This window comes from Branchiostoma belcheri, unplaced genomic scaffold (assembly GCF_001625305.1).
Source record: "Branchiostoma belcheri isolate BF01 breed outbred unplaced genomic scaffold, Haploidv18h27 scaffold57, whole genome shotgun sequence".
Classification (NCBI taxonomy): domain Eukaryota; kingdom Metazoa; phylum Chordata; class Leptocardii; order Amphioxiformes; family Branchiostomatidae; genus Branchiostoma; species Branchiostoma belcheri.
Window position 1 is genome coordinate 1,860,782 of NW_017804209.1, and position 24,553 is coordinate 1,885,334.

At 44.6% G+C, this 24,553-nt stretch overlaps 1 protein-coding gene across 1 annotated transcript; it reads left to right on the forward strand.

Moving 5' to 3' along the window:
* The first annotated feature begins 274 nt into the window (after positions 1 to 274).
* LOC109481736 (gamma-aminobutyric acid receptor subunit beta-3-like) lies at positions 275 to 23,365 on the forward strand. The gene is made up of 7 exons (XM_019784327.1): positions 275 to 322; positions 13,311 to 13,531; positions 16,758 to 16,840; positions 17,200 to 17,337; positions 21,232 to 21,384; positions 22,143 to 22,375; positions 22,832 to 23,365. The coding sequence occupies exons 1-7, from the start codon at positions 281 to 283 to the stop codon at positions 23,198 to 23,200; spliced, it is 1,239 nt and encodes a 412-aa protein (XP_019639886.1). The 5' UTR covers positions 275 to 280; the 3' UTR covers positions 23,201 to 23,365.
* Positions 23,366 to 24,553: the final 1,188 nt, after the last annotated feature.

Consider the following 24,553-nt stretch of genomic DNA (forward strand, 5'->3'; position numbering starts at 1 on the left):
AATAAGAATATTTTACGAATCACAAAGAACTTGACTTGTGCTTTACGAGTACGTAAAGGAAATACTGTTGTGATTGCCATACATGTATGTCCTGACTTTTACATTGCAATACTTTGAGACCCGTAAATATTGCATAAGCAAACTTTGTAAAAAAAAAAACGCATAAGACCTTTACCAGTGCTTTACGAGTGCTTAAATAGCGGATTTCATACTGTAATTGGTATACTCTAATTTCTACCTTTCTTCCCTGAAAGGACCCCCGGTCGAAATAAGCTTCAGCATGACGATAGCCAGCATCGACCAGATCTCAGAAGTCAACATGGTGAGTAAAAAATCCACAACAATCACGGAATCAACCTAGACTTGTAGGCGTTAGGATCCCCCAGGACTTGATGCTCCCGCTGCACTAACCATGCTTTCAAACTGCAGGCCATCGCGTGTAGGAACTACTACAGGCTATGGTTCTTCACTTTTACCATCCAGAGTGGAATAAGACTAGTGTGACTGAGGCGAAGTCCCCCTCCCAGGTTAAAGCTGAGCTAGGACGGGCTTCCCTCCCCTCTGTCCTTATACATGTCAATACTACTGACTGCACTTGCCCTGATGCTTGCACATGCCCGCGTCTATCCCACATGTCTACATTTTGTTTCCACTTACGTTGTTCATTGCGCAGGTAATAATAACCCGGTGCATTTGGGGCTAAGAAGTACCTAAGAAGGCGGTTTTGTGCCGGAACATGACAGTGCTGTGATTTGCTGTAACTAATTTTTAAAGGTTTCTCTCACACTGGGTGAAGCAAAAACAGTCAGGTTTACTTAAGATGCACGCCGCACACAGGAATAGATAATACCGGACTTAACGGTCTGTCAAAGATATCCCCGTATCTTGCTGCCGGCGGAGTTCTCTCATTAAGTTTAAAGAGTTCCTGAGACGCTGAATGATATCGATAAAACGTGGAGCGAAAACCATCATGTTAAAGACGGTGTCGGACTGAGTTAACATGTAGCCTCCGCCAGGCCTTTCTACGGGAATACGGATCGTAGAATTCGGTACAAAGATCCAGGGGAGTCCGGCCGCGGGGAGGTAGTTTCGTTCCCTCCGAAACTGCGTGGCATAGTCAAACCCCAAGGCGGCCAAACTCCCCTGGCAAATATTCTCATATATATATAGCCAGCGTAGTCAGTCTGGTAGAGACTAGTTAACATGCACGACACACACGAGGCATAGGGAAAACTTGATTTTCACTCCTGAAGTTAACCCAAGTCCAGTGTCAAGTCCTGTGATCAAACCCGCGTTTAAAGAGTTGCCCTGATGCTAAACGGATTGAGAACACTCATGTTCAACTTTGTGACTACAGATTCGCAAGCTTCGTTAGGTAGCCTCTATCAGGCTTCGGGAGGCGTCTGGAAAGAGTAGAAATTGGTCTAATAGAGAGAGATAACATGCCGAGGGAGTTGGTCCCCAACTGGGCACTTCAACCATCACTCAACCGGGACGGGGGGCGATATCGCCTTCAGACAACCTTTGACCCTTTGCTGACGTCACACGTGGGAAAAATCACGTGTCCACAGCATTTGGGTCAGATAGCTGAGGAAGACTGAGTGATTCAGTCGAAAATTCCTGGTGAGTCAAATTTTGAGTTCGAGAAAAGTTTAAGTTTTCATAACTCCTCGGCATGTTATCTCTATCTACTCTTTCCAGTCGCCTCCCGAAGCGAGGCCATCGCTAGAAAATGAGAAACTTTGACAGTTCATATGTGCTTGTTGGTGTTTGGGTGAACTTTAGCTGTCTGTGCGGCTGTCATGAGCCGAATGACCCTCCGCCATTGCCCCGAGTAAGGTCATCGGTAGGTAATATGGGGGTCACGATAAAAGCCGTTCATCATCGCTCGGCTTTATGGCAACAAAATGAAAGAAAAATTGTTACTCAACCAACTGGAGTTGACGTGCTTCAAAATCCATACGGTTACTTGTCGATGAGCAATAATTCTCTCATATACACAGTTGTGTATCTCATTCTCTAGATATTTGACCTTCATCGACGAAAGAAAATACCATCAATAACACAAGAAAATTGAAAATTTGAAAATCTATCCACTTGCTTGTGATTACAATTATTTGTGTGTCTCATTACATTGATGCCCAACCTTCATCGATGAAAGAAAACAACATAACTTCAGTTACAATAGCGTGCAGTCCAGTGGTTCACGACCCTGCCTCTGGACCGAAAGGTTGGGGGCTCGATCCCAACATGCACGCTTCTGTTTAGGACGGGACGTTAAGCCGTGGTCCAATTTTCATTGTGCTTGTTGAAAAGAGCTAGGGGAGTTTCCCCGGTACAATGAACCTGTAAATACTGTACATACTGTAGCGTCTGTCTTCTCTCTGTCACGGCCAGTAGAAGGATTACCTCTTCTGTGAGCTAAACTGGTTTGAGATCACTTTTTTTACAATACTGGATATCCCGTGTTCTATAGTTGTTCTAAGGCATCACGTCCTGCGGCTTATTACGAGTATAAAACCGTCACTTCTCAATTTATCATTCACGGTTACCGCCATTGACCTGACCTTTGACCTGTCGTCTATCACGCCGACAGACGAGTGACAAGGTCATGACAAGGTCAACGCCGTCTGGTCCCAGATATAAAACCGCGAAACGCTCGGAGGGACCCGTCAGATATCAGTTCAGACCTGGTACGCTGATGGGCTTGGACTGTCCTATTGTCTGGACCAAGACAATATGAAATCTAAAAACCAAGACACGGTCCAAGGACATGTCAGATATTATAGTCAAGTCGCCTGTACCTTGACGGGCCCTAGACTGTCCTATTGTCTGGGGGCCTGCATGCCCTTTTCCTTAGGCGTAATCAGGCCTTTTAGCCTTCGTAATCCGTAGGCAGCCTCCCCAAAAATCTACGTAATTCGTAATTAGTACATCAGCAGCAAAGCGTTAAGTCGTAGTCAGCTCTGAGAATTTAACGTAATTCGTAATCTGCCGCAAAATTTTTGCGTATTTCGTAATCACTACCCCCCATGCAGACCCTCTCTAAAATCTGAAACCAAGACGTGGTCCAAGCCAAGGCCCCGTCAGATACTAGACAATATAAGTGAAGACTTTGGTGCCTTGACTGGCCCCAAACTGTCCTATTGTCTGGTCCATATCTAAAACCAAGAAGCGCTCCGAGGACCCGTCAGATATGAGTTCATACCTGCAACATTGATGGGCCTGAGCAGTCCTATTGTCTGGCTCAAATCTGAAACCAAGACGCTCCAAGCAAATTAAGGACCCGTTAGATGCCAGTCTAGTCGCCGGTGCCTTGACAGGCCCGGTCATCTGAAGAGTACGTTGATGGTCTTGAAATGTCCTATTGTCTGGCCCAAGACAATCTAAAATCTAAAACCAAGACGTGCTCCAAGGTCCCGTCAGATACTAGTTAAGACTTTGGTGCCATGACGGCCCCGAATTGTCTGAAGAATAGAGACGGTCCGTATCGATTCCACAGAAAATATATTCTGCGCTCCAAGGACACTTCAGATACTACTCAAGACTTTTAGCCTCTACCAGGCTTGGGTAGGCGGCTGGAAAGAGTAGAAATTGGCCAAATAGAGACATAACATGCCGGGGGAGTTGGTCCGATAGAGAGTGAGTACATTGTACCACATCCAAAGCCTGGTAGGAGCTTAAGACTTTGGTACCATGACGGTCCGAATTGTCTGAAGAATAGAGACTGTCCGTATTGATTCTACAAAAACCTCCGACGTGATGCATGACTGTAAGTTTGCCTTCAGGTCTGTTATTGGTCACGGAAGATAGTGGAATGTCTGCCGACTGTTTGATAACAATGTCTGGGTGGAAGCCTGTATGTCTATAGACTTTTAGTCCTCTGGTTTGCATTGATATTGCCAGTAACACAACACAATGTTGAAGACTGAGCGATTCAGTCGAAAATTTCTGTTGAGTTAATTTTGCTTTTGAGCTGGAGAGTTGGAGAACAATTCAATTTTCTTCATGTATTTTACCAACTCAGATGAACTTTCATGCTAGTACAACACAATGTTGTTGCCAAGGCTAGGACAGACAATGGGACAAAACAAAAGAAAGGCCCAAAAAACAAACAAGGAAACAATCACCTAAAACAGCAAACAATTCCAAAATGTGTCGACTTGTCGGGCCTTATTGGTACCCCTACCTCTAGGGGGATGAAGAAAAGAGCACGGGAACCCCAGGAAATAAAGAAACTAAGATGGCACTAGGCTACTAGTGTATCCAATATTCTACCGGACCATGTACAGACTATACGCCGCATCAACTGCAAAGTGAAAGCAGCACGACCTCTTCAATCCTCAGTAAAAGTTGTCTTCTTCCCGAGTTAAAGGTCTTCGCTGTAAATTCCAATCATTTTGCGAGTTAAAGTGAAATTTGGGACTTGGTAGTTAGAGTAAGATGTACAGAGTAGCCGTGGCGGTGTAGCCTACAGGGTCCGTCGGAATGAGATTCCGCCATGTCCTGATGGGGTCAGATAATGAAACACTTTATCACGCTCTGTAAAGCACGGCTCCGGCCACTGTGTACTAACGCGAACCCCATCGGGACTAAGTACCAGCTCAGATAAGAACAAGAAATAGGCATGCCTTCAAGTACCAGAAACTATGAAAGAGGTGCTGGTGGCACGGAAATGAAAAGAAACCTACAGTGGGTGTCACTGAAGGGCAGAAGAAAAATGTCCAGACTGTGCATGATGTACAAAATGACTAATAAACTGGTGGACGTCCCAACTACTAAGTACCTAATACCAGCCCAGAAGAGAACAAGAAATAGTCATGCCTTCAAGTACCAGAGTTATCAACCAAGGATTTCTTTCCTAGAACTATCGCAGAGTGGAACTCGCTGTCACCAACCACAGTAGGGCCATTATCATTAGACAGCTTTAAACAATGTTTAGAGTTAGATGTTTAAGGGTTAGGTGTAACAAGTCGATCGGTGTAAAACAGCCAGCGGGTGTGTAGGTAGCTAGTGTTACGCCGAAGGGCGGTTATCCTGGCTATATAGAGATACAGATACAGACCGCTGGACTCCGGCAAACCATGCCCTGATGAGGTCAGATAATGAAACACTTCATCACGCTCAGTAAAGCACGGTACCGGGCACTGGGTACTAACGAGAACCCCGTCGGGACTGTACTCCGGCTAACAGGCCCTGTCTACAATGATCGCAGCCAGACGTTCTGGCGTCCACTTCAGCACTCGGGACGCTTTTAGGCTGTCAGTTACCAACCTTCCTACTCCTATGGCCGACACGTGTGCGATGGTACCCAATATTCTACCATGTACACAGTATACTCTACATCAACTCTGGCCACTGCGTACTAACGCGAACACCATCAGGACTCCTGGACTCCGGAAAACAGGCCCGGTCCGTAACGTTAGCACCCAGACGTTTTGGCGTCCACTTCAGTCCGTTAGGACGCTTTTAGGCTGCCAACCTATTCCTATGGCCGAAACTGGTGTGCGATGGGACCCAATATTCTACCGGGGCATGTACAGAGTATACGCTAAATCAACTGCAAATTGAAAGTAGCACAACTCCGTCCACTGGGTACTAACGATAACCCCACCAGGACTGCTGGACTCCGGGAAACAGGCCATGTCCGTAACGATCGTACCCAGACGTTCTGGCGTCCACTTCAGGCCTCAGGATGCTTTTAGGCTGTCAGGTACCTACCTACTTAGTCCCATGGCCGGCACTGGTCGTCGGGGAAAATTCAGACCTTGCAGAGGTCAGTTACGCTGCAGGAACAGAGAGAAGGCTACATTGGCGAAGGTTAGATAAGATACGCAAAAAGCATTACTCAAGCAACTGGATATGATTTTGAAGACGGTCAGACGTTTCAGCTAGTATCCACTAGCTTTCGTCAGTGACTCTACTAAGAGACCAGAGGAGAAATGCAGGTTTGTAAGCACGAACTATTGCTTGAGGAGAGGCCATTTACGCTGCAGAGAGATGGTTACTAATGTAAACCAGACGCTTAGAAATATTTCCTGCACAAGTCCCATCAACACAACAGTTTCATCTAATTCTAAAATTTTTCCTGTGAACAATGTTACCCTACATGTTGGATCTACCATGTGAAAGTCCTTCCCGAGCACAAGAGCTATCTTCCATGCAAAATTCGATACCCTGGTATGTCTAGATCATGAGATATAAAGTTCTGCTGCAGTGCCAAGAAAGGCTGCCAGGGGGCCCCAAATCTAATCATTTCTGGGTCTTATATCAAAGCCTACCAACCCAACAAGTTTCATGACAATCCATCCATAGCTTATTGAGTTACTTCATACTTTCACAGACAAACAGCCGGTCCCTAGCATGTCTGGATCATAAGATATCAAAACCGGACGTTCTGCTGCAGTGCCATGACAAGCCGCCATGGGACCCAGTGTCTAATCATTCTGAGGTCTTATCAAGACCTACCCACCTACCAAATATCAAGACAATCCATTAAGGTCTTCTTAAGTTATCGTGCTCACACACACACATGAACGCCCTGAAAACTTAACCTTCTTGGCGAAAGTAAGCTGGACACCCACAGACAGAAGACGTTAGAGATACGATCTCTGCACCGTCAGCAAAGCTGTCTCGGGCAGTCTGCGCTGATAACCTCCAGAGTTCCCGGCCAAATGGGATGGGTAATGAACATCTCACCTGGCGCCAAGACATGCACATGATCCTGCCAAATTCATAATCCTGCCAAATACAGGATCCTGCCAGATACAAGACTCCGACACTACTTGTGGATTTCCAATAAACCTAAGACAAGGGGTGGGAGACTAAACCTAACCTAACCCCAATCGTATCTGTATCTGTATAGCCGGCATAGCACACCAGCTTCGCAGGCACGCGGCGCGGCGGCAGCTGGCTACATGACACCAAACGACGTGTTACACCTAAGCCTTGAACATCTAACTCTAATTAGCTAAGTCAAAGCCTAGCCCTGAACAATGATCCCAACTCTAACCCCAACCCCAACTCTAATACCAACCCAGACCCTAACCCTAACCCTGGCCCTAAACACCTGACCTCTCACGTATGTGGCAGCTGAAGGATTTTGCTCCAAGGATTCGGCCTTGTACCTGACAACCTCGGGGATTCCATCAGCGCCGTGCGTATCCCACATCACCGGGGGTAACGAGAAAAGATCACATCTGCTGACAGAAAATCTATACAGACGGGAAATAAAGAAGACCGTGGGTTTGGATTCGGGCGGCAATCCTTTCTTATCTAGTCTGGAAAAACGTCCGTGTGTAAGGAACATGCGTCAAAACGTTCTGCCCCTTCAAACGATTGCTAATCTGTTAATACATCAGTGAAGGTTAGACATCCAAGTAAGGCCATGTTGATTTGATTATATGGATGACATCCGCACGCGCATGAATTTTCGGCCGTTTCCAAAAAAAAAAAAGTTTTCAACCATACTGTAAATCGTACAATTACGTACAAAACAGTTGCAAAATGAGCAAAAATATACCATAAGTTACAAAAAAAAATTAATAAAAACTATACCAATGCCGTAGAATGCCAAAATCAAACGAAAAAGACGAAATTGTAAAGAAATGAACTTGAAGACTAGATTATTCGCCAAACCATATTCTGTGCCATTTGCTCAACCTTCATGACCACATAGATTTCATAATGAAAAGACCTTTTTTTTTTGCAAAACTTTTTTTATTCGCACGCGCGCATCAGTTTTGGGGCTCCCGGAGGATGTCATCCATATAATCAAATCAACATGGCCTAATAATATACGCCAAAAAGCAGTTACTCTTACTCGGGTTCTAGTCCTGACATGCCACCAATCTTGTGCCCTCGGGAAAGGCACTTTACACGACTTTCCTCACTTTGCTCAAGTGGAGATGAGTACTGTATTGTCCTCTGTGTTGGTGGCGGTACAAAAAAAAACCGCGTCTTGTGATTACATGTTTGGAGTAAAAAGAAAACGATCGCCGTATATTTGCTGTCGGCAAGATTAGGAATCGCACGTCCAACAGAAGACCATAAATCCTGCCCCAGACCCGGACAATTGGGTCATTATGAAGAAAACGTCTGGACAGTTGTAGCATTAGAAGAAAACGTCTGGACAGTTTGATCATTACCAGGGAAAGTCCATCGATCTGTCCCAGCAAACTGACTAGGTCGAGTCCTGACATGCCACCGATCTTGTGCCTTCGGGAAGGGCCTTAACACGACTTTCGTAATTCGCCCAGGTGGAGATGAGTACTGTATTCCTCAGACCCGGACAGTTGGATCATTAGAAGGCTAACTCCATCGATCTTTTCCTACAAACTCGCCCGATCAGCTCTCCGGTTACAAGCGACGGTAAAGTCTGGATGAGACCGTGTAATGATCCATGAGTTAACAGGAGTAAATTAGAGGATTGAAGCTGAGTAAAGTTCATCAGCCTGGTTTGGCCCGAAGTCAAACAGCGATTCATTAGGTCGGAGGCGACGGTCAGACGCCGGGGGCGGCCGCGGACACATCCAATTTCACCCGGCTTCTTTCGCAGCTCGCTAACGGGTGTCTGCATGGAGGGGGGGGGGTCTCGATACGCTCTACGCTAACTTTTGAGAGACGGCTACGTATTACGCTACAGTAGCGATTACGCTTTACGATAAATTCCGAGTGGCGACAACATATTACGTAGAATTAAAACGCAAATTACGCTCTACGCGAAATGCGCCAATTATGCTTTACGTTGAATTAGAGCGGTCCGTCTACGCTCTACGTAGGATTAAAACGGCCGATTACGCTCTACGTAAAAAGGGCATGCAATTTCAATTTCACTTTATTTATTTAACCAATAATTACAGCTCAGGCAATTTTGGCCTGTTTTTCAGGTAATCCTGGATACACATAAAAATACACACAACAGATACACAGTACATAAACTATTACTAAATACAACATCCTAAACATCAACTGTATCAAGTCCTGCACCTGATAATCTGTTTAAAAGTCCTGAGAAGTCCTGCTCCTAATGATCCTGAGACTAAGGATCTGTCGTTGCTGTAGCGGAAGAGTGTTCCAGAGGTAAGGACCATAGTACTGTAGGTTGCTCCGGTATGCCGTGACTCTTACTGGTGGACAGAAGATGCAGATGAAGACCCCCACTAACGGCTGTCACGACTATCGACCGGGCGTCATGAGGAGCCAGGCAGGATACACTCTGCTAACAAGCGGGTAAATTTTCTGTAATGTTCGGTTCCGTCTTACTCTCTCACTCACTCACTCTTTTACTCACTCTTTTACTCACTGACTCACTCACTCACTCACACACTCACACTTTTACTCACTCTTTTACTCACTCACACACTCACTCACTCACTCACTCACTCACTCACTCACTCACTCACCCACTCACTCACTCACTCACTCACTCACTCACTCCTCAGCACCGAGCGTCTCCCGCAGCTTTCTAAAGCTCACTACTATCGACCGGCCGTCAGGAGGAGTTATACAGCCCGGATATCCTCTGCTAACAAGCGGGTAAATTTTCTGTAATGTTCGGGTCCGTCTTCATTAAAGCCGAGCGGGAACTGCGTGATTTACCGAAGGGTCGCCTGTTAGTATTTCAGCGGGGAAAGGTTTGGACATGAGAAATCTACTAGATTAAAGGCCAAGCAAAGAGAAACATTGAGACGACGACAAAAGAAATTGCTGAGCGCCCCTAACCGGACGGGACGATCCGTCAGCATTTGTCCCGTCGCCAAGCGGCCGCGGACGGAGCGGAACTCGGATCATTTGGAACAGAACCAAACCATTCTGCAAACTCCGCGGCTTCTCGTCGTGCATCAAAGTGAGCAAATAACAGTCAGCGATGGCTGCTGGGGTAATTATTCCCGGCAATTTGGTTACGCAGATGGTCAGGATAGAGCTACATGTAAAGAAACCGTTTCCGCCCAGTGTACGCAGTTTTTACTTCCGCACAACCAGCCGCAAACTCCGTGTGGACGCCGTGATCCGTCAGGGCGGACCGGCCGGTGGATCTCACGGAGCGCGGGTCAAGGGCATCGTCATGTCAAGGGTCATGGTCATGTCAAGGGTCATCATCACGTAAACGGTTATCGTCATGTCATTTCATTTTTATTTATTTATACAGGTTAGCATATCGCCATTTTGGCGCTTTTCAGAGCTCCCTGTGACATACATAACATAATAGAAGGTAACTTAAGTACAATCAAAATGAAACTGAATGTCATGTCAAAGGCCATCGTCATGTCAAGGGTCATCGTAATATCAAGTGTAATCGTCAGGTCAAGGGTCATCATCACGTAAACGGCTATCGTAATGTCATGCCAAATGCCAGCGTCATGTCAAGGGCATCGACAGGTCAAGAGTCATCGTCAGGTCAAGGTTAAAGGGCAACGGTCATCATCTTATTCAGAGTGTCGCGCATGTGCAATGTGATAATACTGCTGTTGAATATCTCGACTGAAACATGCCGCAGGAAGTCAACAGAATGAGGAAATAAAAGGCTCGCGATGTTTTTCATTGAATTCTGATTGAGTGAATTGAACATCTGACCAACAGACCAACAGTTGTTATTGACTATTGCTTTGTAATTTTATGCTAGTTGTAGTCCAATGGATGCAAGTGTTATGTTATGTTATGTTTTGTGCCTTAATTTGTATTACATTTGTGTACTGTTTGTGAATCCAGGAAGAATAGATTAGATTTGTTATCTAATCTAATGGATATCTAATAAAACATCAAACATCAAACAGACCATCTCTTATTTATTTTATACCCATGATGGGCACAGATTGATATAAAAACACTAGAAACTACCGGAGACGTGCCTATCTTCATCAGAGCATTCTCACAATACAAATCCAGCAGATAAAAATGCCTGAAGTTAGTTTTCTTTCAAAATATACTACGGAATATTATTTAAAAATAGCTTCCGTTCGAAAAGAATATTGATATCAAGTAAAATAAAAAAGTCTCCCATGTGGCCGGGGATCAAACTCACAACCTAACGAGTGCATGGCGAGCACTCTACCCACTAGGCTATTGCACCAGTGGCATGGATATCAAGTAAAATAAAAACTCTCCCGCGGGGCCGGTTGTACTTGAAAGCCTGCCGTCCTGCGAGTGTTTATAATGGAACCCTGACACGGCTGAGCGGAGCCATATTGGAGAGATGAGTTGTGATTACCCGCCGATAAGTAGGCGCGGAGACAAAGCCGTGAAATTACAAACTCTTCACGCTCCAGACGTCAGCACGGCGGCTGGTCGATATACAGGCAGCCGTGAGGGAGGTAGCCTCTACCAGGCTTCGGGAGGCGGCTGGTAATAGTAGAAATCGGTCAAATAGAGAGAGATAACATAACATGCCGGTGGAGCTGGTCTACTGGAGAGGAAGTTCCGGTTCGGCAAAATGTACCCTGTAGCAGACCAACACCCCTGGCATGTTATGTCTCTATTTGGCTGATTTCTACTCTTTCCAGCCGCCTTCCGAAGCCTGGTAGAGGCTAGGAGGGAGGCACTCGCAGTTGAATCACCCAGGAATGTGCAGAGAATGTTAAGGAGGGATCTTGAGTTGTCTATGCAATTGACCTCGGTAAAGATCGTCCTAAGTTGATGCTAGGTCTGACGAGATCAGAAGACACGAGATTACTAATCACGTTTCTAAAGTTCACAAAAGTACATTGCTCCTAAGGCGCGATAAGCTAAACACCAGTTCTTAGTAGTTGTAGGTAATGATCGTTAATCTTACTACTATACTAGGTGACTGCCAGTGTCCCTCTGTTAAAAAAAACAACCCCTCTACTTCATTTTTTCACAAGATAATTAAAAGTTTTTTGCTGTCGAAAGGATATGAGCATTTTTTGTCCACTGCTATGTCTATATAGTTATCACGTTATATAGTTCCGAACTAAAAGAAATGTAATACATGTAATCTAAACAACAAATCATCCATGAGCCAATTACTGAACCAGATTGTCTTTAACTGATAATTTCTGCCGAAGACGCCTCCTTTGTGAAGTAATGTTGGGGGCGTTGATAATAACTCTAGCCTGGGTGTCATCCTATTTGTATGCAGGGGCTCCTATACTCGCTATATCGTACGGTGTGATATACAGCTAGCTGCCGCCGCGCCGCGCGCCTGCGAAGCTGGAGTCTTATGCCGAAGGGCGGTTACACCGATTATACAGATACAGATACGATACATATATATTTAGGGAGCGAGTATTGAAGCATGCAAATAGGATGGCACCTAGGCTATGATATCTCAGCGTCTTTCTCACACCTTTTCTGTCTTGACATGGAACATTATACTTTCAGAAATGGCGGTGTCTGTATCAGATTGTCACAGTTCCAATTCCAATTCCACAGAAGAGGCTCTAACGACTTGAAGAACTTCACAACACAGATTAAAACTTGAAAATGAATAAGTTTCAGCAATCCTGAAGCCCTTACCTGGGTACATACACTTTGTACCTTGCTGAAACATGGCTTCCATGAATAAATAAATAGTTTCTTTTATCTAAAACCCTTAACCTGTCCCTGATTTATGATATGCCTAACTTGATTGGTAATTGGTTTATTTCAGAAAAGCATATTGCAGCCTGACGGTTGAATTGCATGCTCATTTACAGTCAATGGAATTATAGACTTTGACTGAATTTTTAAAACGAGTACAATTCTAAAATCATTATTGCAACGACTTAAAATCTCATTAAAAGCAGTAATTAAACAATATGTAGTTATATGAACATAGTCATTGTCAACTAATATCTGGGGGAGGTCTCAGTACAACAGTAGGCAGTCCATAAAATCGTGAGAAGATTCTGTACAATCGTAGCCTAAGCAGTTCATGTGTTACATATTCGAGGCATAGAGTCGTTACTACTGAGTGTCGTTACTGTAGTAGAGTCTCAAAGCGCGTGGCATAAAGGACATTGAATGTCTTTTGATTCTTGAACAGGTCAAAGTGTGAAATATATATTACCGAATGTCGTATTTTCATCTAGAGTTCTACATCTGTAACTGTATCTGTATGGCAGAGTGACTGGTCGAAAGCTTTAGGTGAGATCACTACTTTGTGTTAGATCTAACGTTTTAACTTTGAACCTGAACCCTTTGCTGTTTTTCCCCAGGACTACACGATCACGATTTTCCTGCGGCAATACTGGCAGGACCAGCGGTAGGCGTTCTCGGGAACCAACAAGTCCCTCAGTATTATGTTCAATATTCCTTGTCATACACTGTACCATATGCAATTGTCGTGCAATAAAGTTTTCTTTCCTTTTCAGGACTACACGATCACGATTTTCCTGCGGCAATACTGGCAGGACCAGCGGCTGGCGTTCTCCGGGACTAACAAGTCCCTGAGCCTGGACGGGCGGCTGGCGGATAACCTCTGGGTCCCGGATACCTTCATACCTAACGCCAAGGAGTCGTTCCTGCACAAGGTTACCGTGGATAACAGGCTGATACGGCTGTATCCGGACGGTAGGATCATATACGGGCTAAGGTGAGTTATACATATATACACAGGTTGCGGTGAGTTATTCGTACATTGTATATACGCGGTGCCGTACAAGAGCTTTGTAGCTATAATTATATACTCACACAACATACAGTATGGTATACGGACTGTGCAGATACGGCTGTATCCAGACGACAGGATCATATACATGTACGGGCTGCGGTAAGTTATACATATATACGGGGTCCCGGACACCTTCATACCCAACGCCAAGGAGTCGTTCCTGCACAAGGTCACGGTGGATAACAGGCTGATACGGCTGTATCCGGACGGCAGGATCATATACGGGCTAAGGTAAGTTATGCATTTATACGGGGTCAGGGGGTATAACAGCTATCTAACAATCGCTTCACACACAACATACACTGATGATACAGGATCATATACGGACGGCAGGATCATATACGGGCTGCGTTAAGTTATATATATATAAAAAATTAAATATATATATATACGGCTGTATCCCGACGGCAGGATCATATACGGGTCATATATGGGTTGCGGTCAGTTGTGTTGAATCTTATGTTGAATCGATGTTTGCTTTAGCAACTGGATATCTGGCCAACTCTTTAGAACACCGACACTGCATATATCCATGTTGAGAAGTGATCTGTATGTGATCCGCATGTCAAACCTCATCAGTACAACAGTCCTCTGCATCTGGGAAGCAGCCTGGCCGGACGTGACCTCCTGTCAGCCACTTTTATCTGCATCCCTGCGATCCTCTGTCCCTTTTGTACCGCGGGGGTCTGAGGAGACGGCCGGTCTCATGGACCACTTAACCTGGGCCGACTCTTGTCTGATCGCGGACCTACTGTCGCCTTTCCGCCCGGACCTGCTTAAGAACACCGACACTACAGGTCTGATGAGACCCGCGCACGAGTGCCGGGTGGTCTCTACACTTCGGCACGGCACTGAGGAGACCGCCCGCCACTTTGCAGGGCACTCGGGCCGACTGGTGTCTGATCGCGGCCCTATTAGCGCCTCTCCGCCCGGACCTGACATATTCTGTCCCCTTTGTATCGCGGGACTGACGAGACCGCCCGGCTTAAAAGCGGTGAGGAGACCGCCCGGCACTTGGGATTGGGACCGAGAATCTAGCGGGTCCAGCTTGCGAGACGGCCCGGCACTTCAGTGCTGTGGAGACCGCCCGCCGGCATTTGGGCCGACTGATGTCTAATCACACTAAGGAGGATCTGGAGGCCCTGACCCCCAGGGGGGAGGAAATGCGCAAAATAATTGGAGGGGAAGAGTGTAGCAGCGAATGGTGACAGAATAAAGAAAAAGATGTCTAAACGCGCCCTATTATCGCCTCCCCGTCCAGACTTTAGCGCATCCGGATCCCCGGCCGGACCAGCCGAAATCCCGTCTCGCGCCGCTAATGAAAAGCCTGCAGCGGAATCGATCTGCGGAGCTAAGCCTCGCGTCTCCTGGGGAGCCGGATTTAATGCGCTCAAGGAAAGCCGGGGAAGCGGGATGATGTCTTTAACTTCGCACAAGACGGCGGGGGAATCACAAGATGCGCTTAAGGCACTTGGGAAAGCATATGACGTCTTCAACTATGCTCAATGCGGCAGAGGATGTCTTTAACAGCGCACAAGATGTCAGAGGAAGCATAAGGCATTTATGGCTGTGCTCAAGACGTTAAAGGAATCAGGAGATGTCTTTAAGTATGACATCGAAAGAAAACGTGCTGCGCATCGCGCCCTAACCTCCTCAAATGTCACTGCGTACAACTTCACACACAGAAATCTTATTAACTCTAGGAACCCTGAAACCTTACTAACTCCACAGAAACCTTTTATTAACTCCAGGGCTTCACAAGTTCGCCCACGTGGGAGTTTAAAACGTACTTAAAACTCCCACGTAAAGTGAAAAGACTAATATTCTGGGTAATACCGTGTAAGAAACGCTCCCCGAGCGTGCAACTTTACACGGAAAAACCTTATTAACTCTAGGCTTCACAATTCCGCCCACGGTGTACATATAAAACGCACATGCAAAACTCCCCAGTATTAAAAGTGCAATGACTAAGATGCGGGTTAATACCGTCTAAGAGACGTTCTCCGAATATGTCGATGTGTATAACTTTACACAATCTATACTAACTCTGGGGCTTCACAATACATAATTCCGCCCACTATAAACATGTAAAACGTACTTAAGACGGTGTGTAATGACTGAGATGTTGGATAATACCGTCTAAGAAACGCCGGCTCATCTCAAACGTCTGCCGGTCCTTTGATCCTGTCATTGCCGAATCTTCCTCTGCACCCCTAAGGCCACAGAAGCTGCCTAGTCATCAGATGTTAATGGGAATTACAAGGCGGTTCTCCTGATGTAGATCTGACAAGCAAGATTTTCCAACCAGACATACTAACACACAGCCACAAGCTCGCGTGTCTCAAGAATATATAAATATATATATACTCCATGAACACAAAAACATTACTAACTCCACAGAAACCTTACATTCAGAATGTTCCTCTGCACCCCAGGGCCACTGCCCAGTCATCAGGTTTAGAAAGTTCCAAGGCGATTCTCCTGGCGTGGATCTAGCTATCTCAGGGTGGTGCATCTGGTAAAAGTTAGATGATATCCCAAGGCACAGCATCTGCCTAGTCATCAGATCTTAATGAGAGTTACAAGACAGTTCTCCTGCCGTGGATCTGGCTATCTCATGTCAAACTCTTCACTAACAGGGTGGTGCATCTGGTAAAAGTTATATGATCATCGTAAGGCCACGGCAGCTGCCTAGTCATCAGGTTTGGAAAGTTACAAGGCGATTCTCCTGGCGTAGATCTCAGGAACAGGATTTTCTGACCAGGCTGACTACAGTCATACTAACCAGAATATATGGGAAGATGCCAGCTTCCTGCTTGACAAAATTACACCAACGTTCATAAGGTCGCGTTATGTGCTGATTTATTGTACATCGGCCATGTATATCTCAACGTCGTTGGCCAAGTCAATTTTTTTGCACTCGCACCAGCCTAACAACAGATTCCTGACCAGCTTCTGGGACCTAACTTCCTGTTTCTGACCTTTTGCGAGGAATCATAAACTACGTGCTTACCTTAAAAAAAGTCCCACACCCAGGTAAATACCTCCGTACACAGAATGATGAACTCTATAAATTCGGTACAACTATTGCGTTAATGATGTTGTTTTCCGAATTCCCACTAACATATTGCTGCCCTGCTGTCTGCAGGATCACGGCGAAGGCAGAGTGCGACATGGACCTGCGGAAGTACCCCATGGACGAACAGAACTGCACCCTGGAGTTCGAGAGTTGTGAGTCGGGGAACATGTTTCCTTCATATGTGCTAGTCTGAACTGGAATTTATTTGCATATGTAGCATTGCTTTGTAAATTACTTTCGAATGGAATTGTTTTTAACTGAGATCTTTAAGCCAGCAGTACCCTAAACAAGGACAGGGGGCGTCACTACCTAAAACCTGTAGATGACTGTCTCTTGTTACGTGATTATCACATCAAGTCATTGACAAGAGAACTCCAAGACGATATCTTAACCGGGTTGAATAGGAGACAGAGCACATCTCGAAAGCCCCCAGTGTAGCTGTTGTGTGTTTCTGTATAAATATTTTGTCAAAACTATCAACCAGTCTACTACTACTACTACTACATTTCAGACGGGTATAACTTCCACGACATGGTGTACCTGTGGCGGCGGGGCAAGTCATCCATCTCCGGTCTCACCACGCTCAAGCTGCAGCAGTTCAACGTCGGGAGCTTCAACGTACACAGCTCCTTCGCGCGATACGAAACAGGTATGTTTTATCAATATACAACAAACAGTAATATTCTATATGTTTAAAGTTAAATTTTTTGGTCCAACACAAAAAGTTCTCTGACCTAGAGCTTTCGACCAGTCACTCTGGTCTTCCTCAGTAGACTGAGCCAGTGAGGCTTGTCACGTGGCTTCTTTGAAGTGTGACGTCAACACTGGTTCAAAATCGAAAATAGTTGGTCCGTTTAATACTGCCGATTCATTCTCCAGTCAGAAACTCTGTGGAAGTTGTCTGATAAACCATGACTGAAACGTAAGCAAGGGAACACTAGCAGACATTACTGGTCGTGTAAAAGGAAATTCCAGTTCCTGGTACACGGTCCACAGTAGAAGGACTTCCAATACAACGTAATAGAACTGTTGCGTACTCTCATCTGTCGAATAAACGTACCGGTACGTTTATTTTTTTTGGCCCGAACGTCCACCCGGTACGTTCTTATTTTGCACGGTACGTTTATTAATTTTTGGAAAATCAGTAATTTTTTTTCGAGTACGCATGAAAAAAAAGACAAATCTTCGACTTGAAGACGTTTATGAACGCGTATTGTAGCGGGAAACTTGTCATTTTTGGGCCTGTTTTCGCCGCATTGAGCATAATTTGTGGCCAATGACCGGGGGATGGCCTCTCAGGTTCCACCCGGTACGTTCTATTTTGGACGGCACGTTTACTAAAATTTTTCAAAATCAGGATATTTGTAACAACATATTACCTCCCTTTTAGATGTAAGTCATATTTAGGAACACGTATTGTGTCGGAAATATGAGCTATGACGGACGTTATAAGTTTTATCCAACGCTACCAGGAAAATCGTCTACCACATGGTGTCGGTTCAATTTTCTAGCATCTTCCCACACTCGCGGTGCAAAAATCATTCGCTTCTAGTAGCAAAGTTACCCATAAAAATAAAGGATATAACTTCCCCTTTCCTGTGGTGTATTTATTTAGGTTGTAAAATGTTGCAAACGCCAGAAATTTGCCGATGAAACGGCGCGTCGTGAGCCGAGCGCCCGGGTTGCGGAAACGCGGCCGGCTCCCGCTCGCACCCTGACTTAGTGCGCTTGCGCATCGCCGTCTTAGACCGCATCAGAATGAAAGTAGCACCATTCGAAAGCGCAGATTACGAGCTTAAAAATGGTGCCAGGAACATCGGAAAAATTTTATTTTCGGGGGGCTAAACGTCCATTTTTAACGATTTGTCGATCTTTTTACATCAATTTGACCACCTAAATGTCATTTTCCCGTTTTGTCACCAGTGTCAAAATGACGGCAAAAAACAGGGCTTTCCGCTGATGTAATCGGTAGTTTTCTCGAATGCACGCCGGCGAAGCGCAACGCTAGATTTACTGATGAAGTCATGGTAAACAGAGCGCTGCCGCGGGAAATACGGCCCGCTCGGGCGATCTTCAGGAACAGCAAATACGTGAATGGAGCGGCACAAATACGCCCTATTTGACGCTATGGAGCAAGAATTTCCAGGTAAAATATGTTTTTTGTGTATTTTGAGAGTTTGTAAACACTGGATGGGGGAGGGGGGCGAGGTCTAAGGAAATTATGTGTGCTTTTATTAATACCAATTTTTTTTTTCTCAAGCCCATGCCAGCAAAATTATGTAGTTCCAATGCAATATGTGTACTTGTAGTACTCATCACTGATTATATTATAGTTTAAGAGTTGTTTATTTCTGTGGTACTTGACATGTAAATTGACACTTGTTTGCCTTGTTCCAAGTTGAAAATACCACTGTGTATTTTTTTTCACTTGTTGAACTTGAGGCACCGTGGGCCCCCGGTTAGGGGTCAGCCGGGGAACCTATGCCCAATTTTTTCAAAATTTTGATGCCATTTTAATTAATAATAAGCTCATTCTTATTGTTACAATAAAAGTAAATGGCATTTTGGAGATATATTTTCACTCATATTTGTTTAGCCATGTACTTAATTTATCAAGCCAGCAAACCAATATTTTGCCCAAGTTCCCTGGACTTGGATATCTACCTACCTACCTACCTTGTCCATCAAAGGACCAGGTCGTCGGGGTGACAGGGTAGTTTTCCTTTGTGCTGCAGCAGTCAGTAGCTCCGGGATTGTCATCCAAATCATTCTCTTCAATGAGCTGACTTCAGTTCAAACTTGAGGATACAGTATATATACACATTGTACTTACCTGCTGTATTTCTTTTTATCGTATCAGGAACCCATTTCTTACAAACCTGGGAAGTGTGGTTACCGTAATGTTGCCATGTGGCACACAACGACAACCATGGCCACCAACTCTGGTACCCAGGAGAGGTTGTAAAGGATGGGGTGGAGACTGTGACTATCAACTTTTTCCACAAAGTTGCAGTTAACTTGAACCTACTATTTCTATTAGAAATAAAATCTTTAGAACTGCCCAGTATATACAGTGTAAGAATTTGATGATTTCAGTACACCAAATAGATGTTAGTGCATGTCAAACATTGTACGCTAGATGATAATGTTTTTATTGACATTGTAAATGCAGTGATAATATTGCAGACAGCTACACTTATGATACATTTATTCAATCAAAACAAACATCTGCCATGTTTCTGCCATGTATTGTGCAAGTGTTGAGTTGTACTCTTGATGCAACATGTAACATCATGGCTCATCAAGCAAGTAATATGTACCGGTATGTGACAGATTCATGCAATCTTACCGTTGACCTTGACCAGTTGACCTTGTAATTAGGGAAATTAACATTCAATTTGATGACATTCTGTGGATGTAACATATATAGGCAGAAACAAACCCTGATTTTCCCGGGGGTACTTTTATTCCAGGTCACAGTATGTTATTGTATTTCCCAACAACATGTGCACATTTGTACTAGAAATGCTCTCTTTGTTGTCCATTTAAATTCCTGATTGCAAATAAAGATTTGTGCATATATTAGTAAGGGCACATTTTAGTAGAAGAGACTGTCTATTTTGGTAATTTTCCGGGGGGTACGTTTATTCCGAGGGGTATGTTTATTAGATTTTGAAGATTTGTCCGGGGGGTACGTTTATTCCGGGGGGTATGTTTATTCGGCAGATGAGAGTAGGAGTAAAAAGTTTACCTTGCAGAGCTCTCACTGACATCCGCCATCTTACTTTACCTCTGAAAAGGTCGTGACCCTGGGAGTAAAGGTCACAGAGGTCACCTTGATAACCTAGATAATGTCGCAGGCAGTGGCTGCCGTCTTAAATTATTGTAGATTGCAGATAGATTATCATAGTGTGGCAGTAAATGGCAACTTGTGAAATAGCATCGTAACTGCAATCTCCAAGCAGATCATACTTTGCCAAGGCTGTATCCATAGGCCAGAAGAGTGGCGAAAGCACACTCCTCTGGAAAATGGATACTACCTTGCCACCGTATGATCTGTTTGGAGATTATCGTAACCGATGTTTTGGTTTTAAAATATTGCAATTCAATATATAGACATTTTATTGCCCAAAATATCTTGATGAAGGCTAGGCATCCAGGTAAACAATACTCATAGGAAATTCAAACTCCACTACTGGATCAATTATTTACGGAGATAATTTCCGGACGTTTACGGTGACTGTTTATTAGTGACGCTGAAGAAGACTGGTGGATGTCACTTGAAAACCTACGGAAATTATCTCCGTAATTTATCCAGTAGTAAAGCTTGGATTTGCTATGAGAATATATCCACTGCCTTCAAAGAAGATTCGAACCCCATAATAACTAGCGTAGTACTAGAAGTTTTTCCAGGCAGTTGTTACCTGTCTCCTGTTACAGTACTGCAATGAGTAGTAGTATACTTGATTGTAAAAGCAATTAGCCTTCAGGCATGATTTTACAAATAAAGTTTCTGTATATATCTTGTTGTTTTCCACTCCAGGGGATTTCCCGAAGATCGTGTTTAGTTTCGAGATCCAGCGTCAGGCGTTTTACTTCATCCTACAGACGTACATCCCGTCCATCCTGCTGGTGGTCCTCTCATGGGTCTCCTTCTGGATCAACCCGGATGCAGTACCGGCGAGAGTCGCACTGGGTCGGTGTTACACACTTTTTCAGGATTCCGTCAATGCACTAGTACTCTCAATGCAAGTCAGAACTTGCCTGATCTTCGTTAAATCAGATATTTTACAGACAAGGCTGTTGTTACTGGTAAATATGTGCTGTTTAAACCCACATGTGTTGTCCAGTGTTGTTTGGAGTTGGGGTGACAACTTTTCAAATACGATGTAGTTTCGGCGAGTCGCATTGGGTCGGTGTTGCACTCATCTTGAAGGTTTCCATCAATACAAAAAGTTGTCTGGCGTTCCGTAAATCAGACATTTGACAGACAAGGCTGTTGCTACTGGTTGTTTACAGGGGAATTACATAGATGCTCCGAATTGTGGGCACTCTATAGCCTCTACCAGGCTTCGGGAGGCGGCTGGAAAGAGTGGAAATCGGCCAAATAGAGAGATAACATGCCGGGGGAGTTGGTCCGCTAGAGAGTACACTTTGTCGCAGCGTGTTATCTCTCTATTTGGCCAAGTTCTACTCTTTCCAACCGTATCCCGAAGTCTGGTAGAGGCTAGGCACTCTAGATCTGCTTACGTCACCAGCCTGTCACCTTTTATGCCAGAGATCGGGTGGAGCTGGGGTAACAATTTTTCAAACGATTCTGGACGGTTCTGGTTACGCATACGAAATATTAAAAACCGTGTCTGAGCGTGGTCTGGATAAAAAGCTGGACGGACTTACATAGATATAAATGAGATGTCCTGCTGATTCTCCTTGCGGTTTGTGTTGGTACTGCAGGCATCACCACGGTGCTGACCATGACCACGCTGATCACAGGCGCGCGCCAGGCGCTGCCCAAGATCTCCTACATCAAGGCCATCGACGTGTACCTGGTCATCTGCTTCCTCTTCTCCTTCGCGGCGCTGCTGGAGTACGCTGTCGTAAACTTCCAGTCGTCACGAATTGCGGCAGCGATCAAGAGGGAAAAGGAGAAGGACAAGGACGGACTGCAGGAAATCAAAGTCGATAAGGTCCAAATAACTGATCAATTAATCTATATTATCATATAGCCGGGTGACGCTGACGAATCAGAAGCCTCATTCCACATTCCTTATGACGCCGTAATGTCACAAATAGAGTTAAAACCGGCTGCGCTCACTCAGTGGCTTTATTCGGTGGTTATAGCAACTGACAAGGCTTTATCACACATATTCACCTCGGGGCGGGTCATTAACCCTTAATTATTACATATATCCACTTGTTAGTAGAATATCTATGTTGCATGCTTAGATTCAGCCCTCCCTTCGGTAAGAGATACAATTGTTTTGCCATTCCATCTGCTTGTGAAGAGTTCTAATAAATAAATTACTAAAGGTCAAGCGTCCGGAAGGTCAACTGGTCTGTACAATCTGATCTGTCGAAAACCACTTTGATAAGACTATTTTCTAATAAAAAGTGTAACTTTGAATATTTCCTGTCCCTCTCAGATGGGTAAGACCTGGGACTCCGGGTGCAACCCCTCTGAGCTCGAGCCGCTCGGCAACGGCGGAGGCAACCTGCAACCTCTCACCGTCTGCAACCAAGTCAGCACCAACAGCAACAAGGCCGCCGAGCTCGGGGACGTTCGGATCAACTCGCTAAACATCGACGACTGTCGGGAAAAGTCGGGAGAAGTCGCCGATGACGACATGAAGAAGTCGACGAGCATCGGAGATCAGATCGCCGTGGTCGTGCGTCGGCTGAGTGACGTCACGCGCATGGTTCAGGTCAGCACCATCGACAACTGCGCCAGATTCGCGTTCCCCGCCATGTTCGCCGTCTTTAACATCGTCTACTTCATGTACTACTGTATGTGAGGGTACCATATGTTCCGGGAACGTGGTCATGTACTACTGTATGTAAGTTCCGGGAATGTGGTCAGTTAAACCTCCTTGGTTCCAGGAACGTGGTCTACTTCATGTACTACTGCATGTGAGGTTCCGGGAAAGTGGTGTACTCCATGTACATGTACTACTCCATGTAAGGGCATTATATGTTACGGGAACATGGTCAGTTCCAGGAACTTGGTCTACTTCATGTGCTACTGTATGTAAGTTTCCGGAAACGTGGTCCACTCTATTCCTGGTCCACTCTATTCCCGGCCATGTTCGCGGTCTTTAACGTGGTCTACTTCATGTACTACTGCATGTAAGATTACAATATGTTACGAGAACGTGGTCAGTTCCAGGAATTTGCAACGTGGTCCAAGTCATGTACTTCTGCATGTAAACAAGTTCCAGGAACGTAGGCAGTTACAGGAATTTGCAACATTGTCCACACCATGTACTAATGCATGTGAGGGTACCACAAGTTCCTGGAATTTGCAACTTGGTCTACTTCATGTACTACTGTATGTGAGGACAACATATTATGTTCCGGGAACATGGTGTACGTCATGCACTACTGCATGTGAGGGTACGGTATGTTCCGGGAATGTGGTCAGTTATATGAACGTGGTCTACTTCATGTACTACTGCATGTGAGGACACCTCAAGTTTCAGGAACATTCTCATTGTACTCAGTTTTGTCTTGTTTGTGACTTCAAATTGAAGGTCTAGATATTAACTTTAAGTCGATATAGGTTTTACTGCTAAGTGCTGAATATTGAATTTAACCAAATATGTAATATACGTATTTCTAAAGAAAAGCACAAAAGGCCTTAGCCTGTTAGCCTTGATGTAGCAGTAAGTGTAAAGTCAAAGTATTATTCCATTTATGGATATTGTGGAATTCGATGTAAATGTATACTAAATCTTACATTTGTATGAACGTCCGTTTGAGCTTATCATTTTATATATACTCTTTATGTCTGTTGTGTACATACATTTTAAGAGTAATGTCTATATCTATAGAAACCTCGTGTTACAACGGCAATAGATATAATCAGATGTGTAGTATACTATAATATAATATAATGTAATGTTTTAGACATCGACATTAGGGCTATAAGACCAATATATATAGCCATTCTAATGCACTGCATAATATATCCACCTTTATATTAGCAAACCTTAAACACACGTAAAGATGCTGTTTAGCATTAAAATTTATCGGAGTTCGTAAAATACATGAAGAAATTAATAAATAAAGTTAAACTGTTCTCCAACTCAAAAACGAAATTAACTCACAAGAAATTCTCGACTGAATCACTCAGTCGTCATCAGCTTTAT